At 57.5% G+C, this 16894-nt stretch overlaps 3 protein-coding genes across 3 annotated transcripts; 1 reads left to right on the top strand and 2 right to left on the bottom strand.

Annotated features, from left to right (window-relative positions):
• Positions 1-4776: 4776 nt before the first annotated feature.
• On the top strand, positions 4777-8106 carry SLS55_000628 (uncharacterized protein; the record flags this gene model as incomplete). Its single annotated transcript, XM_066772138.1, has 5 exons — positions 4777-5032; positions 5093-5816; positions 5869-6813; positions 6875-7179; positions 7235-8106. The coding sequence occupies 5 exons, from the start codon at positions 4777-4779 to the stop codon at positions 8104-8106; spliced, it is 3102 nt and encodes a 1033-aa protein (XP_066637417.1).
• Positions 8107-13927: 5821 nt separating this feature from the next.
• On the bottom strand, positions 13928-14717 carry SLS55_000627 (uncharacterized protein; the record flags this gene model as incomplete). The annotated part of the gene is made up of 2 exons (XM_066772137.1): positions 13928-14400; positions 14687-14717. The coding sequence occupies 2 exons, from the start codon at positions 14715-14717 to the stop codon at positions 13928-13930; spliced, it is 504 nt and encodes a 167-aa protein (XP_066637416.1).
• Positions 14718-15562: 845 nt separating this feature from the next.
• On the bottom strand, positions 15563-16470 carry CIR1 (putative electron transfer flavoprotein subunit; the record flags this gene model as incomplete). The annotated part of the gene is made up of 2 exons (XM_066772136.1): positions 15563-16291; positions 16417-16470. The coding sequence occupies 2 exons, from the start codon at positions 16468-16470 to the stop codon at positions 15563-15565; spliced, it is 783 nt and encodes a 260-aa protein (XP_066637415.1).
• Positions 16471-16894: the final 424 nt, after the last annotated feature.

Here is a 16894-nt window from a genome sequence, read left to right as displayed (position 1 = left end):
CCTGAGCCACAGCGTTCATGCGCACGGAGGCATTCGGTCCTAAGCAAGCCTTTTCCCTGAGCCCCTTCGCCCCAGCGTTCCAGAGCCGCTAGGAGCATGCTCGATCCGGCAATGCTCGCAGCCTGGTGCTGCCCAAAGCGCCTCTCCATCCATGTCCGAAGGAGCGCTGCGGCTGTTCCTGACCCGGAACCGCTCGTGTTCTGTTTGCTTTTCAATGCCCGCAACGTCGTCGTAGCTGGTTGCATCAGCCAGGCACCTGCCATGGGGCTTCAAGGAGCTTGACCGCTATGCAAGTGTGGCTCCAGCCCGCTGCTTCAGGGCGTCCACTCGTAATTTGCCCCCGCCACATTGGCTGCTGCCAACTATCATGTCTCTCTCGAAACACCACAGAGATGGCTTGGCTGTTCCTCCTCTGCTGTTGCATCTGTGGCGCTGTAGTCCTGGTGCTGCAGTATCCCAGGCGTCTGCTGAGTCCTGGACAGGTCCCATGCGAGACTCGGAGGCTGAACCTGACACCAACGAGACGAACTAACAGGAAATGAAGGTGAGATATGACTGCGGATATTAACTCTTCATTTGAGATACAATCGTACAATCTTTAGTCGAAGGAGCCTCCAGTGCCCAAATACTTTCTCCTGCGTCGTCGCTTTTGCTGGCAGGCATACCCCCGGCCAAAAGCCGGCCACACGGACTATCCATATTAATATATCCAAGGCGCAAATTCAGCCTTGCGCCTTGTGAATCGCTCCTGACATGCTCCACAGTGTTTCGTGATCCTTTTAAGGACGACGTATTCTGGAGAAGCCATGGCTCTGTCGAAACCGAATACATGTGGGGACCCGGCACTTCTATCTGAGGGAGGTTATTCGGAGTTCCAACACAGCGCAACATGCAAGATCACAATGATCGTACGTACACCCTGGCCCCGCTCCTGGAGGAAGCGGCCGTGGGTACAGCCGCGCTCAGAACAGCCTGCGCAACGTCCAGCCAACGTCCAGCATCACCATGCTAGCATAGTCCAGGTCGGTGTGCCGATGCTGTAAGCCGCAGGCTTGTGCTACTGGCAAATGTAGGATTGGAGCGTGGTTATTCCTTGGTGCCGTCATACGCGCCATCTTAAACTACAGTAGAGTGAGCTGCCGTTCTCACAAACGATGGAATGCGGGGTGGTTCATTCCTGGACGATCACTGATGTGCCTGACGTCGTGGATCACCGATGCCGATGTTTCGATATGCCGTGAGCCGTCTCCATTCGTGCGCCACGGACGTAGAAACCACCGAAACGCGAAAGCAATGCGCGGTTCAAAAACGCCATGCTGCAAGCGATGGAATGGAAGCTTCCAAGTGCCTGGCGATCATGCGGGCCACCCGCGCCACCTGATAGCCGAACTTAGTCCAGCCAACATTCGTGAAGCCGATAATTCCCCTGTGACGTCCCAGGCATGGCGGACGGGAGCTTTGGAACGCTACGTCTCATCCGTCCCGAACAACTCCAAGAACATTGCTCTCGATAATACCCCTGGAAGATGCGGATCTGTCACCATTTTCGCACGTCTTGCACGGGACGATGTAAGCGTAAGCCATGCAGACATACAAGTGCGGTCCCAAAAATAGGACATTGACCGGCAATGGATATGATTAATTCCAATGCAGCGCCTTCACAGGATGCGGTCAGTAGGAGCAAAGTCCTTGTAGTTTGTTGTGCTCCCGGGGTGGCAAATGATAACTTGTGATGACACCAAACCCCACGTATACATACCTTCTCTGCGGGCTATAGCAGAGTGGTGACAATCCCAATTTAGCTACGAAATTGAATGGTTTCAGATGGGCATGCAATGCTCGCAATGGTTCTAATTCTGCTAGTAGTGTGATCGCCGCTACGAAGGATTCGAACTTGTGATGAGCTGCAGCGAGGAAGCTCGCCAAATGGCAGCAAAGGGTCTAGGAGGCCACGTGGGATGGGTGCGGGTCTGTCCGTGCTTCAGTAGTTTGTTGGCGAGCGCACGCGTTCTCCATGCGGTTGTTGAGCCGTGTGGAGGTTGAGGCGGCGCTGGCCAGGAGGTCGAGCGGCTCGTATCGAGTGTACCTAGCAAGTCCAGTCTAGCGGTAGTGAAGCTTTAGTCCCATTCGGTTAGACATATGCAAGACCGTCCTTCTACCGAGGACTGGCCACGCGAAGAATCAGCCGTGGCTTGCAGCAACGCTGCAGATGTGACACAGGTCCGAGTCATACACCTTATTTGCCCGCCTGGAGCGGCATCATGATAGTGTGTGTAGCCAGAGGGTGGGGGTGGAGCAGAGGAGGTCGCTCCCGGGAAGATTCGCGAATCTACAACGCGGATCGTATTAGATGGCATCTAATATTTTGAGATCCTACCGATCTGCAAAGCTCTTAATGATTGGCTGCATGAGCTTACTTCAACAGTTGCGGGTTGAAGCCGCACGGCTGAGTCGGAATCTTAAAGGCAAGTTGCAGCTAGAGCCTCGAGACGCCATCGCACGTGGGAAGCGGATGTTGAACCGAATGCACCGGTGTTGAAAATCCAGGTGAAAGGTGCCGTAGTTCGAGTTCCAGCGTTTGGGTCCATTCCGCTCTAGGCCAAGACACAGGTGCGGCTGCCTGTTTGCGTACTGGCGTTGGCCTCTGCCCGGTCCGCCAGTCTTGGCATCGAAGGTGTTCGTGAAGAAAGAGTGGCGTGCCCGAGGCTGTGGAAGTTGCTATATCCAGGGCCATGTCCATCTGCTTGCTCGGTCCCGCATCTTGCCAGAGATTACCCTCTGCCGTCGCAAAATTAGGCATTGTGGACACGCGTGACCTTGATCAAGGGGCTGATCATCCCCTCCAGCTTGCCATGGAGACCAGGCGGCGAGCCTGCAGCAAGGGATATTTACGGCCTAGCTGCGGTTAGGAGTCTTTAGCGGGGCGCACGGCAGCCGGACTGCCGTTCTTGGGTACAGATGCATCTTGTCACATTCTAACGCGGACGTGAATCGGGGCTTTTTGGAAATAGCCTTTTGCTTGTTCGAGCCGCAGGACAAAAGCTTGTCGGCACAATAGACTGCGGGCGTATAGCCGCGCGCCCCACCATGTCCGGGCATTGCTGGCGCAGTGGACGTCGCAGCCTGCGCTTGCTACGCCTCGCCTGGCCGTTGGACGTTGCTGCTCCTGGATAGCGACCTTCTCATACCGCGGGACGCACGCGGCACCCGCAAGGAGGCCCAACTGGAGACAACAGGGCGGCAGGATTTTGGGAGGCTGCCACTAAGCCACGGCTTGCGCAGAAAAAAACGTGGGCTTCGGCGGGGCGGGTGTGCTCGCCGCGAGCCGTAAGGGGCTTCTAGGGCGATTCTAGAAGGAATTAGCAGCAATTGGGGCGGCAGTTGGGGCGGCTAGTTTGGGAGGGGGTGGGCTGAGGCTCCAGAGCCATGGAAGACTGCGGCGCTGCATGACGCCGGCGGCTGGCTAGCTCTGACTGAGGCGGGATGCCACCCAGAGACAGCGTCGTCGAGGCTCAGCAGCAGCAGGACAGCCGTTGATGATAAGGCGGGCAGCAGTCGAGTTGAGGGCTAATGCGCGCCAGATCCGCAGGCGGTCCCTGCTTGCGGATTGAGCAGAGCTCCGCATCCGCTCGCAGTGATCACCGCGGCGCGGGCTAGCGGCACGCGCAGGCGTGAAGACGGGGTGGCGCGGCATGATGCAGGCGGGCTGCAGCATGCGAGATGGCTCTGCGCGGCGCTGTGCGAGGCGGGCGATGACGATGCGCGGGCAGCGGCGGCGGCCCTCGTGCTCCAGGCCGCGGTCGAGGCGGTTTGATCTGCGAGTGCGAGATGATGATCTTGCCAGCGCGAGCTCTGGAGAGCGAGAGGGGAGAGCAGCGCCCCTAGCCTCGCGCTCGCTGCCCCCGGGAGAGCCAGGGGCGTGGTTGGCTGCGGACATGGATTACTCTTCCGCGGCGCTCGGCCAAATCCGCATTGCGCGCCACACCACGCGCTGAGCCAGGCACAGACAGGCAATCTCTCCGGGGCTTGTTCGCTGCCCGCCCGCCGCCGGGCCTAGCTCTGGTGTTCGGCAGCGCCTACTGCAGCGCCCTTCGCTCGCGGGCCCTCCGCGTGCTGGAGATGCAGCCATTTAGCCCGTGAGGGTGCGCGCGGGCAGCCGGCATCGAATCGCCCAAGGCTCTTTTATTGCTGCGCGCATTGTCCGACGCACCACCGCTTCCGCCGCACCGCGGGTGGAGCTGCTGCACCAGAGTCCCTGCTCCCCAGCACGCCGTGCCCACATCGATCACCGCGCCGGAGCCCAGTTGCTGAAACGGCACTGAGGAAGCGACAGCCAAGTGAACATTCATTAGTCCCATGTCGAAGGACGGTGATCGCCTGGCCACCTCCCGACCCGCCAACTTTCCTCCCGGTGCCACAGAGATAGAGAAGAGTCTGAAGCCCGCAGGCCAAACCAAACCTAGGACGAAAGTCAAATCAGCAAAGGCCAGAGCCGTCGCCTTTTCCCGCCGGCGGCCGACGACAGCAGTAATTCCCCCTCGCCGCCCGCCCCACGCCCGTCTCAACGCAACATCCCCCATGGCTCACCAGTACTTGTCTCGCATAGGTCTGCGCTCGCGCTCGCGCTCATCCCGCCAATCCGCCGACACTGGTGCCCGCTCGAGCGTCACGCCAACCGCACGCTCGCGCGCGGACTCCGTGTCATCTGGTCCCGTTAAATCGGCCGCGGCCTCTGCTTCAGCGCGCACGCAGGACCTCCCGCACTCCTCCAGAGGCATGGCCGGCATTTTGGACATCGAGCGCAACCGCACGCGCCGGGACCGCACCTTCATCGGCAGCGAGTGCGCTGTGTGTGAGGAACCCCTCGAGCACACGCTGCGCGGCGAGCGCATCCTGCAGCTCTCGTGCGGCCATGTTTCCCACGAGGCCTGCTTCTGGGAGTACATCCGCGAGTTCGAGTCGCAGTACTGCCCGACATGCAACGCCCCATTGGCCCTCGACACCAGCCGAGGCGGCAACGTCCTGGATCTTGGTGCGTGCCCCTCGCCTGCGCTCCCCGGATTGCTGCGTGCTGGATGCTGACTGTGAGTAGAGAAGCTAAGCACCATCGTGCGTTCGGTGCAACCCCAGCCCCAGCCCCAGCCTCAGCCCAACAACGAGCCGCAAAGCGCCACACGAAGCGTGTCGAACACGCCTGCGCCATGGAACCAGCAGCCCGTCCACCACGAGCCGTCCTACCAAGAGCCGCCCTACCAAGAGCGCCGCCCATCCGTTGCAACGCACGACACCCGCGACCTGCGTGCTCGGGACAGCAGCCATCACAGCACACACAGCCGGGATGCGAGGTCGGACATGAGGTCCCAGTCGCGTGCGCATGCAAGGAGCGACAGTGGCGCTACCGGGGTTGCATCGTCTGGAGACCACGCATACGACCCGACTGGCCGGCGGCACGACTACGACCTGCATTCCATGGAATCCACGCTGAGCCCCCGCGCTCCCGTGAAGAATCCTATCCCTCCGCCAACTGTAACCGTCCGCAGCGAATTCCCCACCGTCAGCAGGTCGCGCCAGCAACAGAGCCTGACGTGCCTTGTGACGGTCGAGGTCCCCGAAGGAAAATGGAGGGCCGATCCCGACGACATTCGCGGCGTCCCGCCTGCGCCGTCTATGCAAAACGAGGAGCGCACCAGTCGCTCCAAGTCGCCCGCGCCGTCGCGGATATTCGAAAACATCTACATGAATCCGGATGTGCTTGACGAGGCGACCGACGAACTGCACGCACGGGTGGATAACTGGCACGGGCTAGATTTCTCCAGGTATTTTTAGACCCCCTCTTGCGCAATTGCATTCACCCACTGACGCATGCAGATTTGGCAAGCTTCGCTTGTTTGGCCACATCCGTGTCGGCAAGGACCGGCAATCATGGCAGGACCTGGAGTGCTATCTGTTTTCCGACATGCTCATCTGCGTCAAGGAGAAGAAGTCCAGTCACTCGTCCCAGCAAGTATCCCAATGGGATGGTACGGAGACAATCATGAGCAAGAGGCCCAAGTGCACTCTGAAGGGCTCAATCCTGATCAAGAAACACTTGAAGCACGTGGACACTTCCACGGACGAGGCGATCCTGACCTTGAGCCTTTCAGTCGCTGAGCTCCCCTCCTTCCACCTTCACTTCCGTGATGTCAGGCAGCTTGACCTGTGGAAGCGTGCTCTCGTGGATATCCATATGGAGTCGCCTATGCGCATGCAAGACACGGACCAAGACAACTCTGGGACGGATGAGGAAGATTACAGATCCACGAAGAGGGTGTCATCTGTCCACTCCTACGCTGGCGCAAGATCGACTATGACCGCTCCTACTGAATACTCCAGCTCCCGCGTGGGTGCCAGCGATGGGAGGCGAATTTCGTCGTTTCATGTTCCCGTTGACCTCGTCGTTGTCATTCCAATCTCCTCGTCGATGCAGGGTCTGAAAATTTCTCTCTTGAAGGATACTTTGCGATTCCTGGTTTCTAGCCTCGGCGAGAGAGACAGGATGGGTCTGGTGACTTTCGGATCCAGTGGAGGAGGCGTTCCTCTTGTCGGCATGACCACGAAGGCTTGGTCTGGATGGCCGAAGGTACTCGACTCGATCCGCCCGGTCGGCCAGAAGAGCTTGCGCGCGGATGTCGTTGAGGGCGCAAACGTTGCCATGGATCTTCTCATGCAGCGCAGGTCGACGAATCCGCTGTCGAGCATTTTGCTCATCTCCGACTCTTCGACTTCTGACGCGGAGAGCGTTGATTTCGTGGTGTCGCGGGCCGAAGCCGCTAAGTACGTTGATCTTCATTCCGGGTATCCCCATATACGGACAGGCGCTGACTGCAACTTTCAGGGTTACTATCCACTCATTCGGCTTGGGCTTGACCCACAAGCCGGACACGATGATCGAGCTCTCGACACGCACGAAGGCTTCGTATACCTATGTCAAAGACTGGATGATGCTTCGTGAATGTGTGGCCGGCTCGCTTGGTTCCCTGCAGACTACTTCGCACCAGAACGTGAAGCTCAAGCTAAGACTGCCCGAGGGTTCTCCGGCAAAATTTGTGAAGATCAGCGGGGCCCTGCAGATCACCAAGCGCGCAACCGGGAGGGACGCCGAAGCGGCTCTTGGAGACCTTCGCTTTGGCGACAAGAGAGGTGAGTAACCGCAGCTCCAACTCGAACGTCCAAGCATACTAACCGGAGGACTTAGACATCCTTGTTCAACTGGCCATCACTCCAGACACCGGCTCACCTGAGCAACTACCTCAAGATGCATGGGAAACCATCGTTTCTGGGTTGGAGGCTCTCGGAGGGCCCCTGGATCAGGATGATTCACGCAGCATGAGCGTTGAAGAAGTCCCCTTGCTCCAAGCGGATCTCACCTATGGCGACATTATCCGCGAAGGAACGCTCGCCCATCTGCCGCGACCCTCCCTTCTGGCCATTACAATGCTTCCTACCAAGAACCGGAACTCCAAGGCCCGTCCTATGACGCCGCCTATTCCTCCGCATCCCTCGGTCGTGCAACGCAGAATGGAACTTCTGACTTCCGACATGTTGACCAGGGCGCTTACGCTCGTCTCTCGTGGCCAGCACGAGCGTGCTCACCACCTCCTAAGCGAGACCAGAAGTATCCTCAAGGGACTTGCCAAGGGTGGACTACCACCGCTGCCACCGCCACCTGGACCGCCACCATCCGCTGCACTTCCCAGCAACCCTGGGTCCGACGCACCAGCAATGCCATCTCCTATAAGCGAGACTCCTCCTCGGCCCCGTACTCCTTCGCCTCACCCGGAAAGTATGCTTACGCCCGCTGTTGGCATTGATCCCAACGCTATGTTCGCGCTGGACGCTGAGCTCAAATCGTCGCTCGAGTGGATCAACCACCCGGCCGTTTTTGGCCGCGATTCTCGCAAGGCAGTGCTGCAATCGATCGGTACCATCAGTTCGCAGCGGGGCTATACCTACCGTACACCTGCCGAGTCGCTCTGGGCAGAACGCATCTCGGGGGTCAAGAGGCTTTCCGAGCGTTCTCGTGAGTGGCGCGAGGCTGGCGACGAGGCTCTCATGGAGGAGAATTAAGCTCGTCGCGGCTCACCGTACTAATACCCTGATTCATTGTTTCTCGCTACCTCTGACGACTTGACACGAGTTATTTGATTCGTTCCGTACATCCATGTACCACCATACGATGTTAAAAGTACGGAGGTCTTTTTCATATCTGCTTTTCTTGGCGTAACTCTACGGATTGGAAAGTTTAGTATACCCGGTGTTCATTTGACATGTCACGAAGGGCTATGTTCTGGGGGGAAATAGGGGCAGGGGAAGTGGTGATCGGTTTTCCCCTGTATGCTGAGCTTGGCCTCGGCGAGATGTTTCTTTATTTTCTTCATTTCTGCTATCGAGCTCAGCACATACCTCATTATTCCTTTTCGCTTCTCCCCATTGGATTTTTCATGCTCGTTTGGCGATCTTGGGAGTGGATGGACTGAGGGACATGGGATGGACGGCGCTTTTATTGCGATTTTGCTGGATAGATACCACACATTTGCGGGCACGTCGTCACACACGTCCTCTGCTGCACGTTTAACTTCTTCCTTTCTCTCACGATGTTCTCTTTTATCTCCGATTCCCCCTTTGTCTTCGTACGCATTACCGAGTAGGTAGCGGCGCTTTTAGCTTGCTCGACACTTGACTGCAATGCATGGTCGGTTCGTTTCCTTGCCACTGTAGCGATTGGACGCAAGTCGGCAGAGAGATGACGACAGTTTCAGCGGAAGGTTGCAATCCATTGAGCGTGTTTGAAATTTCCATGTGCATGCCGCATCAGGAGCTCAACGTGCCGGGCGAACACGCCCCCCGCCTGGCGGGCGGCAGGGCGTCTGCAGCGGGCGGCGGCGCAGGCTCACCACGTGCTGCAGGACTTGCAGCGTGCAGCAAAGGCGCCTTCCCCCGCAGCGGCAAGGGCCGGAGCATCACCCCGTTAGAGGCATATGCAGCACTCATTGGACAGGGTTCATTAGCCTTGCGACGCGCTTGGTTTGTCCACCACACATTCTCGACGAGACGGGCATGGAGCTGGCGCTGGGGGAAAAAGGAAAATTTCCAGACGCGCAGCAGGCTCGAAGCAAGTACATCTGTAGTGTGGGTGGGGCAGGCCCTGTTGGGCCCCTCTAATCGGCGAGTCAGGACATGTCGAGACGCGGTCGGTCGAGAACTCGAACTCGAGCCATGCAAGATAGTTGAGAGACGTTTCGTGTTGTTCTGGAAAGCTGCGGGCCGCAGGATGCTGAGACAGGCACATGCGACACAGCGCATCGGCTGCTGAGACTGCGGTTCCGTGTGAGAGGCCATGCTGTTTTTATTTTTCTCTGGCCAGCTTGAAACGCCGAGCGGAAGGGCAGCGTGCAACTCCCGCTGCCGCCAGTGGGCGACCCTCGTCTGAGATAGAGCCGGCAGGAGATGTGGGTGTGCAGCTGGCCGGACCGACGAGCGGCGGGGAGCAACGGGCGAATCTATCGATGGGGGAAGCTCGATATGCACCAGGGACACATACCGGCTGCCCTTTTCAGCAGTGCAGTCCACTGGCGATGTTCATCATCCAGCGTTTGGCGTGGGATTGACCCAACGAGATAAGATTGGCTATCAGACGGTCCCTCATGTAACCTCCCGCTGTCAAAGCCAACTGCGCGGGATGGCGCTGCACGCTTTGCTTGAATCATGGCGGCGAGGGATTGCCCTGGTTGCGCTGCGACAAGCTGTGAGAATCCAACATGCCAAATCGGGTCCGCAATGCGCACGGCAGTCGAACCCCGCCCATGGCTTCAACTGGCGCGGTTTGGCTCCACCGTGGACTTCGCCCTGCCTCACATGCGCGCCGTCTCGAGACATTGACGAACGTTCTGCCTTGGCCGACGTGCAGCGGCAGCTTGACGGCTGTTGGAACAGAGGCCCACTTTCGCGTGCGCACGACCCTGGGCCTTTTCACAGGTTGGCGCTGCCGCCTGCCTGCCTCTTTGCACGGCGGATGCGGCAACGTCATCCTCAAGCACACTCGTCCTACCGATCGGCTTCAATGCGTTTCGGAGCATGGGCGTGTCATGGACGAGGTAATGGAGCCTCGGCAGCGGCGCGCCTCCCATGTTGCAGACAGGCTAAAAGGGTACAGTTCCTCCGCAGACACATTGCTCACCGCCTGCCTCCACCTCACCTCTTGCGCACCACCACCAAGTCCGCCCACTCACGCGGCGCTGTGGCTTTGCAGTCTTCGGGGCGCGCTCATGCGTGCCCACTCTCGCCTCGAGGACGTCTTGAAGGCGACGATCTCCATTCGGAGCAGCAATGGTTCCCGACGACGCCCTGTGCCCACGCGTGCGTTCAATGCCCGCCGTCGATGAAACGAGTTTGGCTGTCCGCCGCTCGTCCGCGCATGCCCGCTGCCCGTCGCCCCGAGTCGCAGCAATCCGACGCGGAGCTGGGTGCTCGAAGCAGCCGCGTCCGGCCGTAGACCCTGGCGGCCGCCATTTTGACGACGAGCGCGGAAAGCTTGGTGCGGTTTGCCTGCCCGCCGCGCTCTGCGTGACGACAGCTGCAGCGTGGCGCTCGCGAAAAGAGACTTAACATTGTCAACCTTAATTTGTTTCTTTTCTTGACCGGTCGTGATTGTCGCGAAAAGGGCGCTGCGCGCGTCAAGGCACCAGCCAGTCGGCGGGTGAGCTGTTGATTCGCACTCATCAGCAGCTCATCCGCGATCCCTCACTGCGGATTGCGCGTTTTTATTGCGCAGCGGCGACGAGTCGCGTCAATCATCAGGCGTTCTGGACTGGCACCACCGCTCATCTTGCACTTCATCACCGCGATTCGCGCGCGCTTGCGCAGGCCAGCTGATGCAGCTCCGAAAGATCTGGGGACGTTTGACCGGAACTTCCGTCTCGTACGCTTGCGCTTTTCTCGTCCCGAGCCTCAGCACGCCGTGCCTCTCGGTGCGTGCCCCTTGCGCCTACTCCCGCTCGCCACGAGCTACCGCCTTTCCTGTTTACGTTATCCGACCCGCTTCGAATCATCACGCGCACTCGTCGATGTGCCCTGACGCTATGGCTCGCTCCGCGCCGTCATCACTGCTGGACCGCTGGACCCTTCGTTGACCGCGCGCGGTCGATGAGGCATCGAGGCCGCCTGCCCTGTGCTCGCCGCCCAACTGCGGGGCCACGAGAATCGCAATTGCCGTCCCGTGGTTTGATCGGGCAGAGCGGGAAAAAAAAACAAAAGCAAAGAGCACACCATGTATAGTACGAAAATCGACGATCCGTGCGCTGCCGACTGGAACCACCAACGGCGCGCCCTTGTCTCCTCCCCTCTCGCCGGTTCTGTTCTCCACGGCACAGTAGCCATCTCTGGTCCTTGCTGGCCGCCTCCCTTACCCAAAGCCGCGACTTTGGACTCTGCTGCAACCTTCCCCTCTCGTTCCAGCCGTGTGGTAGCCGGAAATTGAGGCGCTGTTGCACCGGTCATGGCTCCCCGCCGACTCTCTAACCGACTTCGCTCCGCTCAGAACGCATGTTCCGCGCCCACTCCGCCCCATCATGGCCAACGAGCCCACCGCTGCTTCATGGGTCACTTTCAGATTACTTATCATGAACAGACCCGGCTAGTTTCTATACCTTCGCACGTGCTCTGCCTCGCTTTAACCTCTATCCACTCTTTGCCCTGCTTTTTCGCTATCTACGCCATTCAATGTTTCACGCCCGGAGTGGCGAGCGGGCAGTTATAGCAGGCGAGCTACTATAGCGAAGCCGCTGTGCGTACGATATTTGCGAGTACGCTAAGCGAATAGCGATTAACATGGCTGTCATGCTGAACCCTGACTCTCATCGCCGCTGCAAAGGCCTCCCCACACGCGCATTGTAGCCGTCTCGCGGGCACCGTCCTTGGGCAATCAGTCTTGTGTCCCGCACCGCCACCAACACTCCACTGATTCATTTTCGTCAGCAGCGCCTCTTCCCCTGCCCCCGAGCACGCGGACACGGCACACACGAGTCCATTTTCTTTCCACTGCCCTTATGGAGTTGCCCCCGACTGCGTCCCGCATCATTCTAGACCCACGGGTGTAGGCGTGCAGCCGTGCCTGTATGTTTGCGTCTCGATCCCATCAGTCGTTCCACTCTTTTCCCTTCCCGTCAGCTACGTCGGCCTTTATACTGACTGCTGCGCAGCAGCACTGCCAGCAGCTCCGGGCACCCTTGGCGTTGTATACGAGAACCGCTGGTCGGCAATTTTCTTGAGTAGCGTGGAGACACAGATATCAGGCCACCCGATTCTCGTCACATCCTCTTCCCTTTTGCACCCTATATGTTCTTTTCCCTAACCAGCGCTTTGGCTGCAGCTGTGAGTGTTTTTGGAAAGGTGGACCTGAATCGTGCCGTGCCGGATATTCACGGCGTTGTGCTGATACGTAGTGTCTGATCCGCATACGATATTATTGGCAGGGGGGTTCAGCTGCCATTAATACCCTGTGGATATGTACAGCTCCTTCGCGCAGCCGATGGCTAGCGTGGATCTGTTTTTTGCTCATGTCATGGGTAGTTGAAGCCATCGTCCGGACGTGTATATAGAATTTTTAATTCGACATTCTCATCCGGACGATAGCTTTAACTACCTACGTAATTTTTTTTTTTTCTCTAAGAATGAGCTAAGGCATAGTTACGCCATGTTCTGGTATTCTTCGCGCTAGCCATCGGCTGCGAGAGGGGGCTGTAGTGGAACGGTCTGGGCAAAAGAGCGGGAGAGTGAGGCTTGCGATGGCGGGCTTGATGGGATTGATAATTTACCGCGGAGATACCTACGTACAGCGGGGGTGGCCGAGAAATAAAAGGTAGGCGGTTTGCGCGAGTCGGCAGGCGATCGTCCGGGTCGGATGATTGGGTGCGTGCCTGAGCAACGGTTCCTACGGGTCGAAGCGAGCACCATGGTTCGTGGGCGGTGAGCATCTCCGCATTGCTCACCACTGTTCTCTTTGCGAAAGCTGCTCCGTCCGTGGAATCCAAGATGCAAAGCTTCTCCAGCAAGATCGGAAGACTATCAGCTCAATGCTTGCACCGCGGGTTACAAAGATTTGGTATCGGGTATCCCGCAGATGACGCTACACTCGCCTCTGCGTGAGTAGTCGGACGCAGATGCGAGGTTTGAAATCGTACAAAGAGATCCGAACAAAGGATCCAACTACCGGCGTAAATGGATTGCAGTGTCTCTGCCAGACCCGTGTACGATGGCTAAGTTTGTGTACCACCTGCTGTGCTTGACGTGACCCATGCCTTCTCTTTTCCTCTGCGATTAAAGCATACATCTCGCCATTACCTGGATTCATAATAGTGCGATATGGATATAAGCTCTCAAAGGTCTTTTTGAAATCCGCTAGACAAGGCTCAGTCTGCCATCGTGAGATTGCGGAGCACTGCATATTGTTGGTGGTGAAGGGCACATCAGATGAGAGATGTACCATATTCGTGGCACTGATTACAAAATGAAACCCTTCCCAAACCACCTCTACGATCCTACGTGTGACGTCATCCCATTATTCATCCTCTGGCGGCAGCAAGTGGGCGCTTTATCATTTGAATGGGTACTTCAAGCTCCTTTCGTCTTGCAAATCACAAATCCCGGGTCACATACACAGAGAGTTGAGGCTATGTTCATATCCCAAAATTATTCTCGCCCCGGTACCTCTCATACGAGTTCATGGTCCAAGGGATTAGTTTAACAAGAAAACTCAACGCCAGCACGTCACATAACCCAGTGAGTCCACCATTCGGCCACGCCCTCGAACACAAAGAAAGGAGGAGGGGGGAGAAAGCAACGGGAAGAAGGAAAAATGGGGAGCGCACATCCGCGCCCTCGAGCAAATAATCTAACGAAAGCAGTAAACCGAGCTCGCCTTGTCGTTCAAGAACTTTTTCTTCAGATCCAAGATGCCCGGCATCTTGACCTCCTCCTTGCGCAGCCCCTCGCAGCCCTTGCCGTCGTACAGCCAGCACTTGTACCCCGGGTTGACGTAGACGGAGCTGACCCGGTTGTCCCACCAGCCCATGAAGTTGTAGCATCGCTTCAGGTCCACGTCCCAGTTCTCGCACGCGCCGGCGCCGTTGGCGTGCTGGCAGTAGCGGATGCGGACCGGTCGGGAGGAGCGTGCCTCGAGGTTGGCGGATTCATCTGGGCCACCTTGGACCGGGTGGGTAAGAGCGGATTCGGATGGAATGGCGACGGGGGAGAGTGACGGCGGTCTGTCGCCGACGGGCTGGGGCGCGGCAAGTGAAAGGGCCACGGCGCTGAGGGTGAGAAGGAGGGTGTTCGTGAGTTGCATAGTAATGGATGTGTGTTTATCTGTGTGGTTTGGTAAAGATTGTATATGGGTGAGTTGGATGTGTACTGTGCGGTCTGTTTTAGGAGTCGAGGGAGTGAAAGGGAAGAGCCGGAGCAAATCTATTATACACTAGACAATGGGGAAAAATAGGTCCACTACATCGCATCAAGGCATCATACACAAAGAGAAAATACCACGTGGTTATGCAATCCTTATTTTGGCTTTCATTGTATGTTCTCTATTGACATTGTTCTTTGTCCAACTCGCAGCCACTACCAACCTCAAAGAGGACACACCGACCTGCACTCTTGTCCTGCAGCATAATTCTCACCTCCATGGTGCAGTGCGCATTAATGAACACCCGCTCCATATGGTGTCACATCCTGAGGAAGTTTATGAAAACAAGAACTCTCGAATTGAAGCCGAAGCCAATGCTCGCGCCATCGAGCTTGGAGCCCAGACAGAGATATAGCGACAGCGACCCCAAGTCTCATAAGTTCTATTACCAGACAAATATGCACCAAAGCGTTCAAGTGTAGAGGAACATTCAGTGAGTAGCGACCACGGCTATATGTGCAATATAATTGGGTAACTACAAAGTTTTGTCTAGCTTCTAAGCCACTGGGTTACAGAAGACCTCACGCTCTGAAATTACGTTTCGCAAGACATTATACTTGGCTCCTGTGGGTGGACGAAGCTAGCCTATAGATGACCTGGTATAATTATGAAATTATGCCAGCGCCCAGACGAATGCTTCACCTCTCCCAATAACGAACCAAACCCCTCTTTTTCTTTTTTCTGAATCATTCCCGCCTTGAGATCGAATAGTCCAATTAGCCACGTAGCCGGTCCCAGTCTTATCACTCTATACACAACCTCATCGTAGCGACATTATCCCACATCGAAAGTAATACTGTTTTTAGACCAGTGAAGGTTTCATTGAAAAAGACGTACAGATTACATTCAAGAAAGAAAGAAATAAGTCCATACCAGCTATGTACAGTACAGAGGCCCTTGCTTTCACCGGCCGGTCCAAGTTCATGATCTCTCTTTCTCCTTGTGATATTTTCTTAATATCCCCAAGCCGTTTCGTCCCAAAGTATAATCAGATCTTCGTCTAAAAAGTAACGAGTCCCATATTTGCCGCCTTTTCCTTTTCCTTTCTCTTTCTCTGTTTTCTTATTACAAAGCACCCAGCTCCTTGAGCTTAGCGACCATACCATCGACATCCTCGACCTTCTGGCCGCCCTGCCTCTGCGGCGGCTCGGCGACCTTGACCGTCTTCAAACGGGCCTTGACATCAACGCCGTAGTCCTCGAGCGCCTTCTTGACAAGCGGCTTCTTCTTCGCCTTCATGATGTTCGGCAGGCTGGCGTAGCGCGGCTCGTTGAGACGCAGGTCGGTCGTGACGACCATGGGCAGCTTCGCGCGGAGCGTCTCGACGCCGCCGTCCACCTCGCGGGTGACGGTGCACACGTCGTCCTTGATCTCGACCTTGGACGCCTGCGTCGCCTGCGCCCAGCCGAGCAGGCCCGCCAGCATCTGGCCCGTCTGGTTGGCGTCGTCGTCGATGCTCTGCTTGCCGAGGATGACGAGGTTGCTCTTCTCCTCCTCGACTGCCTTCTGCAGCATCTTGGCCACGCCCAGCGGCTCGAGGTCCCCCGCCGCGCCGCCGCCGTCGGCCGTCTGCACGTGCACGCTGCGGTCGGCGCCCATGGCCATCGCCGTGCGCAGCACGTCCTGCGCCTTCGCCGGCCCCGCGCTCCACGCGACGATCTCCTCGACCTCTTGCGCCTTGCGCTCGCGCAGCCGCACCGCCTCTTCGACCGAGAGCTCGTCGAACGGGTTCATGCTGTGCTTGACGCCGGCCGTCTCGACCGCCGTCTGCGCCTTGTTGATGCGCGGCTTGACCTGTTGGTGAGAGCATGGATTAGCCTCCGGTCTAGCGGTCTGGTGGGTATAGGGCGAATGGTTCCCGGAAGGTACGCAAATCATGGAAGCGGATATTCGGCGCGTGAAGGAGGTGTAGGACGTACGGCGTAGTCGATGACCCGCTTGACGGGGACCAGGATGCGGAGCTTCGAAGCCATGGCTGTAGGAGCGTGTGGGGGAGCGTAGGGCGTGACGGCTCGATTGCGGATGTGGTGATATGACAGACAGTCGAGTGGCTTGCTCTCTGCTGATGTCTGGGCGCAGAACCGGAAGGGGGAGGTGGTGACAAGTGGTGGTTGTTCGTCGAAGCTTGGGATGCGGGACCGCTGCTGAAGCTCTTCTAACCGAAGCCGAGCTCGGCTCAGCGAGGGTGTGGGGGAATCCCGGGACGGCAGGGATTCACATGGCACCGCTGCGACAGTCGGACCTGAGCCTCAAACCAAGTAGACAGTCTTGCTCTTCTAAATCATACGTGTTTCTATAGTACGCCGTTTGCCCCCGCGCAGCCTCGAAGAATCGTCCGATACGGAAGGCCTGCTCGTTCCACCGACAACCACTCCGAGATCGCCCTCGTCCCATCTC

The sequence above is a fragment of the Diplodia seriata genome (genome assembly GCF_021436955.1).
Source record: "Diplodia seriata strain FDS-637 chromosome Unknown scaffold_1, whole genome shotgun sequence".
Taxonomy (NCBI): Eukaryota; Fungi; Ascomycota; class Dothideomycetes; order Botryosphaeriales; family Botryosphaeriaceae; genus Diplodia; species Diplodia seriata.
Note: the sequence above shows the minus strand (reverse complement) of the source record. Positions and strands in the feature narration are given on the sequence as shown.